Source organism: Balearica regulorum, chromosome 4 (assembly GCF_011004875.1).
Source record: "Balearica regulorum gibbericeps isolate bBalReg1 chromosome 4, bBalReg1.pri, whole genome shotgun sequence".
NCBI lineage: Eukaryota > Metazoa > Chordata > Aves > Gruiformes > Gruidae > Balearica > Balearica regulorum.
Window position 1 is genome coordinate 27,832,599 of NC_046187.1, and position 15,229 is coordinate 27,847,827.

Here is a 15,229-nt window from a genome sequence, read left to right on the forward strand (position 1 = left end):
TACTTAATCTATGTGGTCTCACATTGTCATCCTCATCATATTTTCATCACCCTGCTAGCTCTGCTACAGTGGATTTCAGAGGGTTAGCAGTTATCAAAATAAACCCAAAGCCATTCTACAAAGTAGGACCTCATCTCTCCTCTGACAATGTTTTCTCCTTTTATCTAAGAGATATTTAAGGCTTTAGGCTCACATCAGTTGCCTTTTCATCTTTGTTCTGTAATCTTTCTAAGATGTGTCAGCAAAAATGTTTGCCACCTTGCTCTACTCACTGAGTAGAGTGGCTACAGTCTCAAGAAAGCTTCTTCCTCGTGCTATTTTTAGTGCCCCACTGGATTAATTCCCTACCTCTTTTATGACCAGTCAACACTATTATCCCACAGTCCACGTTGCAGTCCTGCAGAGGATGACTTACATGAATTCCTTTAGACATACAAGTCTTACACTAAATTAAATTAAGGAATTCAGAAATATTCCTACTCTTTGTAAAATTATTCAAATGTAGTCACTTAAAAAAAAAAAATACAGTATGTTCACTCTGAGGACTCCTGAGACAAAAGCTGCCCTGGTCTGTAAGGAATGAATTAAGACAAATCAGTGCAAGGTGTTCTGAGAATAACCTAAAAGGACATAAAAAGGCTGTCCTAATTAAAATAAAAATCAGCTTCTAAAAGGGGTTAGTAAAACGGTTACAGCTTTTGTGTATGGGCGAGGCTTGAGAAAATAAGAGCGTAATTACATTTTTTTATTTAAAAAGAGGACTTTCTAGGAATAGAGTTACACATTTGGTTTTGATTTGTGCTTCTGGTTTGGCTTTGGCTTCTGCTTAAGATTAGCCTAGGTTTTGGTTTCAAGTGTAGCCATACTCTGGAGTTATGCTTTCTGTGTTCCAGAGGGTCTTGACAAGGAAAACAGAGCCTCTTTAAAAGTAGCCAATTGAAATAGCTTATTTTTATTTTCCAATTCCCTATAGGGCATCCTGTTACTAGTTACTCACCAGAGACAAATCCACTTCTTCAGCAGAAAAAGGCAGGTAGTTTCAGCTGCTGGGGTATGAGATCCCTGGGGCCTGCGGGGTCCCTTGTCTTGCAGGAGGTGGGAATGGTGCCACTGCATGGGCTGAAAGCTACGTGAGAGCCCATGGAGCCCTACTGGGGGCTAGGCAGATGGATAGGCCACGAGTGCCTTTTTGCATAAATAACAAGAGGGAAGGAAGGAAGCAACTGGGGAAATGCAGCCAGACCTGAGACAACTTCACAAGAAGCTGGAAGGAGGAAAGGAAGCAAGGCTGAGGACCCAGATTTGTTCTGGTGCTTGGGGCTCTGCCACAGGCCCTGCCATCCTTTCTGTCTTCCACCTACAAAATAACTACAGCAATGGTGAAATTTGGGGTTGTGTCTAAAATGGAACTAGAAAATTAGAGCCCTTGTGATTTTGTGTTTGACCTGGAAGTAAAACTCTAATAGTAACTGAACATCCTGGCGCTCTTATTGGTCCTTGGTTGAGAATGCAAGGCCAAGATTTCAGGCTTGAGAGACTAAATTAGGCTCCTAAACCCCACATTTAGGTGCCTAAATAAGCTACTTTCCCAGAACCTCCTGGGCGATTACCAGTAGCAAAGATCAAGCTACTAATCTTGGTGGCTAAAAAGGATTTAGGAGCCTAACATTAGACACCCACTTTTGAAGCATGCTGACATTGAGTTTTAGCCCATTCCTGATCTATATATTTTTATTTTTGTGAACTTTTTTTTCCAAATGCAAGCCTGAGACTCCTCTTGATGTCTTGTGTTAACAGATAGCGTTTGCGAAACATTTGCGCTCACCTATCCCACAGCCCATCATCAAACATTGCAGGAGTTCAGAAATACTGGCTGAAGGCTGCCAGCAGCTCTCCCTGCTTTTACTGACCAAGGAAATGCATTTGGCAAATGATAACTGCATTGAACTGAAGGAGGACTTCAGCAGTAAAATAGCCCCAGCTTTTCCACATCTGAAGTAATTTTCCAGAGTAACTTGAGAAGGAGTATCAGCCAGCTACAGAAGTGTGAGCACCATCTTCCTATTACTCTCCAGTCTAATTATTTCTCTTGTTTTTATGATCATCAAGAGAATAATTTGGCTAGTGAGACCTTGGTTGTGTAGGTTTGCCAGGTAGTCATATGGTCAGAACCCACTCCAGCTGAGTATATACTGCATTGCCTGTTATATAAACAAGGAAAATGTTATCAGAGCAGGTACAAAAGGGAGAAGTGAAATTTGAGTGTATGAAGATGCAACAAAGGGGGGAGAAAACAAACGGAAGCAATGCTTGTTCCAGGGAAATGGAAGGCATGTCAAAACTGTTGAGAACTGGGAAACAAAATGTTAAAAGTCTTGGAATACTGAAAGCAAGACAAAAAGAAGCATTCAGCCAGGTCTTTAGCTTCATGGTGTTATGGGAGGTGCACAAACCAAGGAGAACTGGCCACGTTAGTGTAGGTGCCTTCTCTGCTAATTTCTGTGACAAGCCTATATGCAATGGGGTACTCTTTTGTTACTCTAACAGTTGGGCACTCGAGTATCTGCAGGTCACATTAGCAAGATCATGTGTGGTTATAAGTGACAGCTGATTCCTGTATAAGGAGCAGCTGAGTTGCAGAAGGGCAATATCAGGTGCTTTGGTTGACATGTAGATTACATCTGTCTTACCTTTTAAAACAAACATGATAGGTGTTTTTGTTTTGTACCCTGCTACTTAGTATTGCCTATACTCGCTCATTTTCACACACAGTGATTGTCGCAGGCCAATGGTTCCATGAGTTCACAACTAACTCAGTCCTAGATCTGATGTGATGGAAAATTCCTGTTGGTGGTGGTATTGTTTCTAACTTGCGGGTTCCATTCTGCCCCACGAATTGGGCTAATGCGCAATGGAAATAAGGAAAATCCCTATTCTGTGTAGTTCCCACTCTGAGAGAGGCCAGCATACTAATATGTTGGAATATCAGAATGCAATATGAGGCTGTAGTAGAATGCAGGAAATTTGCAGAAAATAAAAATACTGGACTTCTATTCACATGCCACAGTTCCTTCTCCAGGCCCTGATTCTATGAACACTTGCATGTATAACTTTGTGTGTTAAGATGTCCAGCTGAATTTAACAGGAATAACCATTACACACTCAAAGCACAGATTTGTTAACCTGTCACTAAAGTAAGTGTAGAATAGATGTGAGCAAAATTTTCCAAAGTGATCAGCCCTTATGCTGCTCACTGAAATTGGTGAAAGGTTGTTTTTGGGTTTTTTAATTGACTTCACTGGGAACACAATTAGGCTGGTCTGGAAGGGTTTGAAGGATCTGCCATGTAACTTTGGCTAGAGAGTAGATCTGGCCTGGCTTGAGCACAGATTGAGTCTGGCTGAACCTCAGAAAACATTATTTTTGTTTAAATTCCTCAGCAAATATTGCTATTTACTCTCCAAAACATGTACCGAAAGGTTATATATCACCAGCTCTGAAGATGATCAAATGTTAAAAAAATTCTTTATCAAATAAATCTTTCAACAAAAAGTAGAAAAACTCACTAGATAGTCAGCTTGATAAATAGTGTTCCATCAGCTCTACTGTTTGAAAGATTTTGTGAAAAAAATCCATTTTAGAAGAGGGAATAAAATAAAAATATGGCCTGAAAGAAGCATATTTCCAATGCAATTGCAAATGTTGTCAGTAACCAGCAATCTAGCCTGGGTGAAGACACCTCCCAGTCATTGTTATTCTTGAAGGATTTTGTGACTCTTCCTGTTGTTTTGCGGTGGGTGGCTCAGTGACTCACCCCAGGGCCTCCCAGCCAAACAACAGGATCCTAGGGAAACGAAAGTCTTTCTAACATCAATTGCTACCGAGGGATTGGAGTGCAGGAGCCCTCCTTCCTCTCTCTCCGCCTCCCCAAAAAGCAAGGAGCGATTACTATAAAAGTACTCGATCAAAGTAAGCGGACCAAAGAGGAGGGGCTGGCTGTGGGTTGTCAGTGAGGTATTGCTCCTCTTGCCCCCTGCTCATTGATATTCTGCTGGAGCAGTACTCATGTCTAGATATTACTTCCTGAAACACGTGTACTTTCCAGTGCTTTTTTCTTTCAAGTACTGAGCTGATCCAGTCTTAGTTGTACAGTAGATCCAAGCATTGGATTATATAGTGATTTCCAGCAGCTATTGGCTATGCCGAAACAGGGTCTTCTTGTAAAGCTCTGTTGTGCAATGAAGGTGACAGGAAAAGGTTATGCCAATTAAATTAAATAAAAATCTTAGTTTTCCTCAATGAGTACTTGAACAATTGCCAACACTTTACATTTAATGCAACGAAGCTGTTCTGCAAAACTGAACTTTCTGCCAGTACAGTAATACCCCTGCAAAGGAGGAGTTTCGTGCTATCATTACATCTACTTCAGTAAATCTGATGATACAACATGTCACTTCACAAGTTTTGGCTATTTCTACCCCTCTTTTATTAGTGCATGGATTTAATAGTCTGCATAAGAGGAACTGCCATCTCAGCTAGCCTTTGATAGACTTTGCATTTCACCTTGTTACTCTAATGGACAAACACCCAGGCTCCCCAGCTGTGGTCTGCACAGGCAGGCTGAAAGTGGGTCTCCATATCTGTGGGTGATGACAAAAGTTAGATAACTAGTGGATTAATAAATTGATAAATGATACATTTTCCAGACTGAAATTCTACCTCATAGATTCTCAGGATAGCAAGGGCCCTACAGAAATGGGAGTCAGATCTCTGCCACAAGCCGTGGTGCATTACCTCCAACAGATACTTAACCTGTTTTTACATGCTCCCGGTGATGGCAGTACTCCCTGTCTTCAGCCAAACTGTTCAAGCAGTGGAAAGTCAGATGAATACAATATGCCGTAGTTTTATTGAGTGCTTGCTTCCTTCATGAATGTGATTAGAGTACTCAGCCTGAAACTATAGTTGTGTGGACTGCATTGTCTCAGCCTTGTCATTGTTCCTCCCTTCTTTTCCCATCCCTCAAGAAACAAAAATAACTAGTCTGTAGAAGCAATTGATGTCCACCTGTTCTTCCCAGTACTGAATAAAAATGAAAACAAAGTATTAACTTCAGCATCTGAAGTGCTGAACTCCAGTTGATTTACCGGAGCTCACTGGGGTTTTTGCTTTTCAGCTGAGCCATGGGGATTAACAGTCTCCTAACCTGATCCAACTGTAAAGGAAAATACGTCGTCTTAACTTGTCAGAGCATAATATGTAGGCTCTATGTGGTCCTGTTCTTCATGGACAGATGTAGAAGAGAAGCAATTTTTTAAAACTATTCTTTGCCTAGCCATCTTCTCATGGTACCCCAAACTTATTTGCATAGGTCTTGTCTCCAAATCAGCATTTTTTAATGTTAAATTGAGATACAGTGTTGTTGCTGCTAACACCCATGGTGCTAATGTCCCTGAGCATAGTTTTGTAACTCCAAATATATGACAGGGTATACCATAAAGCTACTTTTAAAAGGTGATTGGCATAATATGTAGTAGTTTATTAACAGCTTTTTATACTACAAGCATTTTCCATTGCTACAGAACAGTCCTAAGTACAGTATGTGGCAGCACAGAATGTTGGTAGTCCATTTTTATCTGTTGGTTGCTTGTTGGTTGTTTTTTTCCTTAAAAAAAGTTTTAGTCTTATCCCAGCTGTCTGGAACAAAAATTGAGGTGAGTGTAAGTAGAGATGAATGTGAATTGGTGCATTCCTAATGATAAACTGTCCAGCAATATAACAAATTACCAAAAGCACATATGTGTGAAAGTTGTTGTGTGTTTTCCAGCTATCTGTGGAGATCTGAAATTCCTGCTTTTAGCAGGTGCCCAAGATGCTTTTATTTTCAGGCTACTTACTGCCTAACTATTACATGCTGTGGAAAGCATTTAGTCCCTTCTGTATTGCTGAATAAATTGGAAAGTAGAAACAGGAAAATGTTTATGATATCTGTGAAGGGGCAGATACACAGTCTGCTAGGAAGCTGAAATGCTAGGGCTATATTTTGGCATGGAGATTTTACCCACTTTTCTTGGCAACGTTGTTTCCTTATCAGACCGGACATGCATTGTATTTTGCATGTGTCAAAAAGTGCTTGCCAGCAGGACTCATTCTAATAGCGACAACAGGAAGTCTGAAATACACCAAAGGAATGAAGGCTTGGGAAGCCAGACACTGAGAAGCAGCAGTAATAGCTATTCTGGATAAGGAGGTTAAGCCACAAAGAGTTCAAGCCTATCAATGCTGGAAGTTGGATTGGAGGAGATGGTACATAGCTGGGGGAAAAAAAAAAAAAAGGCATGAGGAAAAATGCCAAGAGAGAAGCTGTCTTAAGTTCAAGAGCAGCTCTGTGCAACAAAATGTCTCCTAGACATTGTCTTGGAGCATAACTTTTTCTCAAATTCATAATATGTGAATTCTGGCTTCTTGTTATGAGTTCCAGAAAAAGCTGTTCATTATGAATTGTCTCCTTACCTCACTTTTGTGACGGAGTAAGAGATGCAGGAAATGAGTGTGCTGGCCCAGCAGTTCCTGCATATTCTCTATCTGCCCAACATTAAATTCTGCACAGCTGCCAAAGCTCCTGTAACTCTCCCTTTTTCCAGCCCCACGTCCTGCAGCTCAGACGCTCCCAGGGTCTGCTAAGAAGTAGCCCAAGCCCCCCAAATCTCACAATATTGACAAACAGAAACAAAACTGGGCAATAAGGAATCTGGACACATTTTTTTTCAGTGACTCCTTTTATGAGTGGATGAAAACATAGGTTTGTAATAGATGCTGGGATACTAGCATAGCCATAGCGTTGGCTGCTGAGAAAGCTAGAATACTTTTATTTAAGTACAATAGGCTCTTTATAATCAGATATTTTATAATGTTTTAAGATGTTCTTTTCTGGCACTAGTGGTCTGAAAACAAAGCTGACACTGTTAAAAACTATAGCTTAGACAGACCAACACACAGAGCATCCCCTCATGGGACTGAAGAGAAACCTGATACATTTTTCCACTGCTTGTGCAGAGGAAACCAAATGGAAAAGAGAAGCCACAGAAACTCAGCTCGGCAGAAGCTTAATGTCCAACAGCATCTTGCCCAGGAAAACTGACAAGTATGGTTGGAACAGAAAGTACATCTCACTTTTCAGTACTGAGGTCCACTGCAGTCTCATACTATTGCCTATTTTTTAACCAGGCCCAAGAAGAATGAGCTTATTGCAGTTTACCACAACAAAGACGAAGATATACGTCTGGATAGATAGCGGCCGGATTTATTCAGCCTTTTGGAAAATTAAGGCATGGTTCAAACACATACTTCTGTTTTGTTTCCTCTGAGACAGCCAACTGTATAATCATTCCATGCATTTCAAATAACATGAGAATCTGAGACTGACTCACTGTTTCCCATTTCATTAGCTCAGGACAGGATGCAAAGCCTATAAACACATTCGGTGTGAGTCTTTACATGACATGAAGTTCCTTGCTCTTAAATATGCAAGCCCACATTTTTTTATATCCCTGGAATGACTGTTTATGGTCTCTCTCTTCCACCTCTCCTTTCTGTATGTAAGCATGAAATATAACTTGGGGCAGCAGTACCTTTCCCTCCACAGCTTTCTTCTCTCTGCCACTGTAGTTAGGCTTAAGCTTCTCTCTGACCAGCAAGACTAAAATATACATCAGTAACTCACCCATAGAGAGAGAATAGACCTAGAATGGTGTCCTTAGAAGGACGTTGGCTGTTAAGTAGCACATTGCAACTCCAAGTGAGGAGCTCACAAAGTTAAGGGACAACCACAAGGTGAGCAGTCAACAAAAACAGCCAAGTACAGCTTTTGAAGTACATAATCCAGATCTGAGTACCTCCTGAAGCCAATGAACCAAGTCATTGGGTGAATTGGTGTCCTTCCATTAGAATATATTGTCTACTTGATTAGGAAATAAGGACTGAGCACAAAAATGAGACTGTCTTTATTGATACCCAAGACTCATGAGACAGTGAAATAAACTGTGGCTCAGGATGGAAATACAGTTTTGGGAACAGGAACATGAAACAACTAGTGCAACTAGATCTGTCTTTCTATCTCATGTTTTCCTAGAAGCAGCAATGGTAGCATACAGTAAGACAGATGGACCGAGGTAACTCAGAAGCATCAATGTGCTGCACCCTTTTGACAGCGACATGTATCCATTGAATACCTCAAACATAAAACATCCTTTGAAATCTGGCACTCTAGCAGAGTGGCAACTACATTTCTACAAATATGGTCCTGACCTGTATCAATTGCAAGTGAATAAACATTGAGCCAGGTCCTTCGAACATTTTTGCTCTTCCACTAATACATCAATAGAGTTCCAGGTATGAAAGAGTAGGAAAAACATGCTCTGCAGCAACAGATGTCCTTACAGAGTCTGTTGGTGTTGCGAATAAACAATAGTCAAGCCTGATAGCTACAGTTGCAGTAATTCTGTTAGATCTGGCGTTGAAAATATCTTTCGTAAAAAGAGTACTGAGTACAGACTAAATGCATTTTGGTCTGTAGTGCCTACATAAAGGCATCTAGGCACTTAGAGATTTAGTGGAATTTTTCACATTAGCGGCTGGCTCTGAATCAAATCAATGACATCTAAGCATTTCCGTGCTACAAAGAAAAGGTGGCTATCTTGTGGTTTTAAGCACTTAAATATATTTGCATCTTTAATATTTTTAATATTGTTGTGTGCAAAGGAATTTGGTCACTGACGCTTCTATTCCTGAGATGTTCCAATGCTTCCGTAAAAAATTCAGAACAAACTATCTACATTTTATACTGTCCCTCAGCATGACTTTTCAGATTAACTTCTATACACGAACATCAAACTATCTTGCTTTCATACTGCTATATTCAAGTTCTTTGGAGTTCTACTTTATATTAAAATTTAATATATGTAATAGGGTAAAACAAGTACTTTAAAAACCAATTTTAAAAAGAACAGAAAACGCAACTAAACAATGTATTTCTGTACTGTTACAACTGCATTTTTCAATGTAAATTTACTCTGCTTATGGGACTATAACCAAATGTACGCGTAATTTCTGATAAAATATCACTTTAGATATATTTGCTGAAATACAGATGTAGCAAAACAATAGGAGTTTGAGATTATCTTGCTCTTTTTCTATCAATCTGCTGTAAAGTTAAGATAACCATCAGTGGAAGGGACAGCAAGATTCAACGGGAAAGGCTGGCAAATTTATTCAGCGTGTTTGTTTCTTCACTTTAGTAAATCATCAAAGACTGTGTATCTTTGTATCTTTTTATTTTTGCTTTTGTAAAGACTTTGACAAATTTACTCTTCGCAACCACATTTGAAATTGCCAGTAGCCCACAGCAGGGCAGCACGGCTGTCCGTATTATTTCCTGGTTTATGCTTCAAGAATATTGAACGATATGTAAAATTTTTACATTCTGTAAATCTGAAGGGGATTATTTGAACCTCATAGGAGAACTGTGCATAAAAAGGCAATGTTTTGCTCCAAGCAATGTGAACTAAGAAAGAATATATAAATACAGCCTGAGACCAATAAATCTGTAACTGCAAATCCACTGTGGCAATAAATGGTTTCCCTTTAATAATGAAATACCACACTGGCAAAAATAAATAAATAACTCAGGCTACCCCAACCATTATTGGACTACAAAATAACAGTATTTTAAAACAGAAAGTCCTTTCATTCTCTAGAGTGCTCTTTGGTCATGTTTCAAGTTTTCTTCTGCAATTAGGAGGGCTAAAATCGTCACTGAAAAAGTGTGGATACTGAGACTGTCACAGTCACTTGTTCTGGGGCTTTAAGTGAAACTCCAGATATTCCAGCACCGGCAGTAATACCACAGTTGGCAGCAGTACCGATGACCAATTTTTTCTTTATAAAACAAAGCACATGCTGGCACTGAAGCTAAGTTTCTTGGTTTGAGGAAAGAAAGAAAAAAAAACAGTGATTCAATAAAGGAAAACTTATTTGCCGGTAGGGAGGAAAAGAGAAGATTTCTGTTCAGTGAACACATAGAGGAATAATCTTTTGCTGCAAAGGTTGCTGGAAGTTTTTAAAACCTGAAATGATTTCTTTTTAAAGGAAAAAAATGTTTCCATGGACAAAAGTTGTGAGAATCTCGCTTCTGCAGCTCAGATACTCCAAGCCAGAAGCTACAACTCAGCTTTGGCCAGTTTTTCTTTTAGTGCCTTATTTGAGCTGCTCTCCTTCTATACTTGTTATCCCTTACTGTGTGTGCTGCTGCTAGCCGTACCAAGTTTGATCTAGCAAAAGTTAGCTGCCTTTGATATTGACTTTAGTGAGTATCTCAGAGTGGCACAGTTCTCTTGATGCTTCGGGGAGGCAGTAAGTTGCCTTAGCACTCTCTAAGGTACAACTCGAGCTGTGTGACATGGTGTAAGGCAAAGACACTTGGCCCTTTCTTTTTCCCTCCCAACCCCTTGCATGAGCTTGGGGAGCCTTTTCACACCTGTACCTGTGATATGGGTAGCTATAGCAGGGCTGCAACACTTTGTGCCCTTTCTGCCTTCAGTGAGTTGCAGGTAATCACCACAGTCGTCATATTCAGCAGCAGTGGACTGAGGACTCCTTGGGATGGTTCTACTCAGATGAACAACATGAAAACGAATCAATACTCTTAGGGATTCAGATAGTTTCTCTGGGTCTCAAAACCCAAGGAAGGGATCCTGTCCTCAGGCCTCTTAGATTTTGCAGAGATTTCATTTCAGTCAATAAAATAATGTTCCTTTCTGTATCCTTCTTCAGAATTAACATTTCAGGTGGTGGTTTGGCAATGCTGTAAATAAAAGGTTAGAGTTCCTCTTATCACATCAGAAACAGCAGTAACCTGGAATGAATTCACTCTCCACGTTTAGATTTATTTTTTTGCTTGAAGGCTTTCTGCTGCAATAGTTACTGCTTTTCTAGCCCGTTCTAACTTTAGGTCCTACGTTGGCACAAAACTAGCATACAAACAAAGCACTGGTGCTAACTCCCTGCCATATGCTCCAGTCAACTTGACAAAAGTGTCATTGTGTGGCCCACCTCTACTCTGAGTCAAGTTTGTATTACTGTGTGATCCTTTCCAATGATGGTGAAAACAGTCTCACTCAGGAGAACTTACATGTTTGCATCTCTTGTGGATGCAAATACTTAATGTTTGTCCAAATGAAGTGCCAGAAATTCGTTGTCCACCATCAGATTTCCATTGAGCACCAGCTTCTGTCACCTACAATAGGCAGAGGATGTGTCACAACCTTAATATGTAGAAATGCAATTTCTTTAACTAAACAAAAGTTATTCCACACGTGATGCTGAGCTGCTACCGTTTTCCTCATCCCATGAATAAAACAGTAATGTTGTTAGAAGCACTGTGGCTTAAGCTCCTGGGAGTTCCTGCATGCGAAGCCATTCCAAAACTCCCCCCTATAGCGAGAAACAGTCATGAGGGAAAAAAAATATTTTAATTACTGCAATAAGTAGGGTTGACTATTTAATGAGTCAGGCTGTTTGTGAGGTCATTTTTTCCGCCAAATTTTCCTGAGAGTTGACAGGGAGGGAGATGAGCAAACACACTGCGCTGAAGTTTTGTGGCTGAAGTTTTGTGATTAATTGCCATCAGTTGCCTTAAATCGTTAAGGCACAGAGCACAAGAGTATTACAATCATGTATTATTATCATGTTTTGATAGCCTTTAACTCTAGACCTCTGCTTGCGTTTCTTCCACAGAAATCAGAGAAATGGCTGTGAGAAGGAGGGATACTAAAGTTTCTCAGATCAGTGGGTCCTGAGGAGAAGAGTGATTCTGCACTGGCTTGTTAGCCCAGGTAAGAGGTTCACTCTGGGGACCGTATTCCCATACCATGGCACAGCTAGTATCTATACAGAAGAATAAAAAACCTTTTCCATGACTAATGGAGCAGACAGAGTCAAGGCTAGTTGCAACTTTCAAATTAAGAAGGGAAAAAAAAAAAAAAAAGGTTTTCATTTAAAGGAAAAAATACACACCCCAGCCCTAACTTTGCAGGGTCCAGAGCCTCTCCCTGCTGGGGCACCTTGCCGGAGTCACTTCCTCCCCCTATGCTGGTGGCCCCTTGCATCCTCTCAGTTGCAGGAATGCAGTGCTCTCAGGGAGGCAATCTCTCTGCCTTTAGAGTGAAGCAGCTGTGACTTTCACCAAGGCAACTTTACACAACACAGAGAAAAGCCAGGTGAGGGCTCCTGTTGCTGGTTTTGCTCCTCTGTTCCTGGCTGTGCTATCCTCCACTACCTGGGCTTCCTCGCTGCTCATAAATGTCCCCTTTAAAAGTATCCCCAGCTACAGTATGGAACTTGGTGATGTATAGCATATTCTAAAGAAAGATTTGCCTCTGTTCAAAAACCTTCCTGACCTCGTGTCCGAAGAAGAACAAAATAATGTATTAACAAAAACACAGTTCACTGCCAAAGAAAAGGAGTTCCTGTAAGGACTGAAACAATAAATCTCCTCCGTACTGAACTCCCAGAGGGAGTATGTTGTGTTTCCTCCTGTTCTTTATCAAAGTCCCCAAAATAAGCAGGAATGGGCAGTGGCTACGCACAGTCTCTACACACCTTTTTCCATGGAGTAATTAAGGCCTGCCTCGAAGTGAGAGAGCACTCCCTGCCCAGCTGTGCAAGGGAGAGCTGACAGCACCACCACCAAACATGAAGCTCCTGGGGATTGCCTTCTTTTTCCTAGCTGTACTCTGTGTTTGCACTGTGGGAGGTAAGTTCTTTGGCTTTTTTGGATAGACTTGTCACATCTTTGTGAGCAAAAGCTTAGCTGTCAGTAGCTGGATGCTTCCCCCCCTAGTTTAGTGATTGAAAGACTGTGTGTTGGAGGAGAAGAAGATACTAACTGGTAGTTGAGTTATATGTGTTCTGTGAAAAACTTTCCTGCCATTGTATTTTTGTGACAGCTCTCTTTCTAGGTGTCATGAGGCTCCTCAGTCTGAGAGGAGTTAAATGCAGAGGTATATTTACAAAGGTTTTCTGTTCTGTTTTTCTTCTTTGAAATAAAGCATCTTTTGTAGAGATGGCTTTAAGGGGTCAATTGAAATGTCTGTCAGATTGGCAAATACTGCTCTTGCAAATCAAGTCTATCCTGATGGATTTCCCTGGCGTTATGCCAGCAATAAGTTTGGCCAAGAGTATCTTACAGAAATTATCTTAGTTTTGCCTCCAAAGATACAGGGAGTTACAGCATTTATCGAGTGTCAAATATTGAGGGATGGAAGCCTAGGGGCAATATTAGTTACTGAGTGCAATATCTTTTTAAAATTATTCTCAAATGCACAGATTTAATCAAACTTTTGGTGTTCATATGGTCACTGAATTGCTATTTTGATAATACTAGATTAACTGATCTAAAAAAATGTTAATCAACTTTTGCTCAGATTTTGTGTTAAAATCTAGAAATGTCTTTTGTGGTGTAGCTTATGCTGTTGCTTGGGCTTACTGCTGTTAGAAAAAAAAATCAATAAAGGAGATTAAAAATAAGATTGTGCCTCAGAAAGAACTGATTTTAAAACTATGTTAAGTAAGTACAAGCCCCAAAAGTCTGTGTTGAGGTACTATTTATTCTCTGTCTGCTACTCCTAGTAAAAATAGCCTTCCTGTCATTGTTAAACCTTTAATTTCACAACTTCTGAAAAGTGGAGTTGGATCAAAAGGAGCATATTTAACACAACAGTCCATAAAGCTTATCAGAAAGCAACATGCAGAGGTGGGAGGAATTCTGTCAATTTTATACAATCCTTTCTTTAAAAAGGATTTTCCCTCCTCTGCATGATATGAACAGGACAGAACTGATGACAGTGAATAAGCAAATTTTGTATAGGATACATTTGGTCTGAACAATTTTGGTTCTGTAAAAGTTGTTTGTTTTTTTTAAATGCTCTATTGTGGGGTAGACACAGTAGTGAAATTTTGTCGGTAAATTCACATTGGAAAATGAAGAATATGTGTGGAGAAAATTGGAGTATATCCCTATCCACCTTGTGAAAGTAAAAGTGCATAATCTGGTCAAGCTTCCTTTGGGCTACCCCATGCATCAACAGATGCAGTTAAGACAGAAGCAGTTTTATTGTCTGTTATATGAGGCTGTAGCAAAGTCTTTGGATTTCCACTGTTTGTATTCTCTGAAGTGTCCTGGACATCTGGGCTGTAACAGCAGGATCTTATAATTTGAAGAGAGGTGTGTGGCTGGTAAGGAGGCTGACACCAGTCTCCCTCTTGCTCAGTCTCCCTTTCTTGAGCATTGGAGACAGCAGCAAGATATTTCCCCAGTTGCTTAGAAACACTTTTAGTTTTTTAAAATTATGCTCAGTAAAATTTGGAGAAGGTCAAATCACACCCCGGCATTTTAATACTCCCTCCCCCAGGTTTTGGGGTAGTTTGTCTTCAAAACTTATTGAGACAAGTAGTGTGTGGGCTTGCAGCCTTTTTACATAATACAGACAAGCTGCTTGTCTTTGTATCTTTTGTAAATCATGCAGAAGTGGACAATTTGCATTGTGGTTAGTAAAGAACTTAGCAAGTCTCCTGTGGGGCTTCCAAATTTCATGCTTTGTCTTCAGCCTGTATGCTGGCAGTGCTTTCTTGGTAATTTTCTAATTCATCTTGGGATCTCGCATCCTCAGAAGTCTCTAATGATTTGGTGGGATCTACCCTCTGCCAGCAAATGACTAGAGGCTCAGTTATGTGCAGATGTGGAGGCCGATAGCCTCCTGAAAACTTGTCCCTCCTCTTGAGGCTTTTCTCAACCCTTTGAGAGCTGAATGACATTCTTAAAGCAGGAGTTCCTTCATGCTCATCTCAAGGTGTTCAGTCCTCCTGGCATATTGCCCATTATTCTTACCTGCTCCAAAATGTATCTCAAATGGAAATGCTTTCTAGGTTGATTCATAGCATTTCCAGCTTTAAACAACAGACAGCACCGGAATGGGTTAAAGAATATATTGCCAAAGGCTAGTAATCAAATATAAATGCTCTTGAGTCTGCGTTAAGATGTTATTACTTTTAAAATGTGTAAAGGTGAAGTTTGTTCTTCTAAAATATGAGGGGAGAGGAACTGGCGTGTGCTTATAATGTAAGTGCTTAGAGGTTTCATCTTCCTAAGCCTTGTCCGTATAATACAGCATGG

General features: G+C 40.3%; 1 protein-coding gene across 4 annotated transcripts in view; it reads left to right on the forward strand.

Moving 5' to 3' along the window:
• Positions 1-12,622: 12,622 nt before the first annotated feature.
• Positions 12,623-15,229, forward strand: part of EMCN (endomucin) — a 55,433-nt gene continuing 52,826 nt past the window's right edge. Inside the window, exon 1 of one of the 4 annotated variants that reach the window (XM_075751539.1) lies at positions 12,623-12,811. In XM_075751539.1, the coding sequence (XP_075607654.1) occupies positions 12,751-12,811 (61 nt within the window). In that variant the 5' untranslated portion in view covers positions 12,623-12,750. The remainder of the gene's footprint in view (positions 12,812-15,229) is intronic. The other 3 variants (XR_012835270.1, XM_075751540.1, XM_075751541.1) reach the window with 3 other exon arrangements.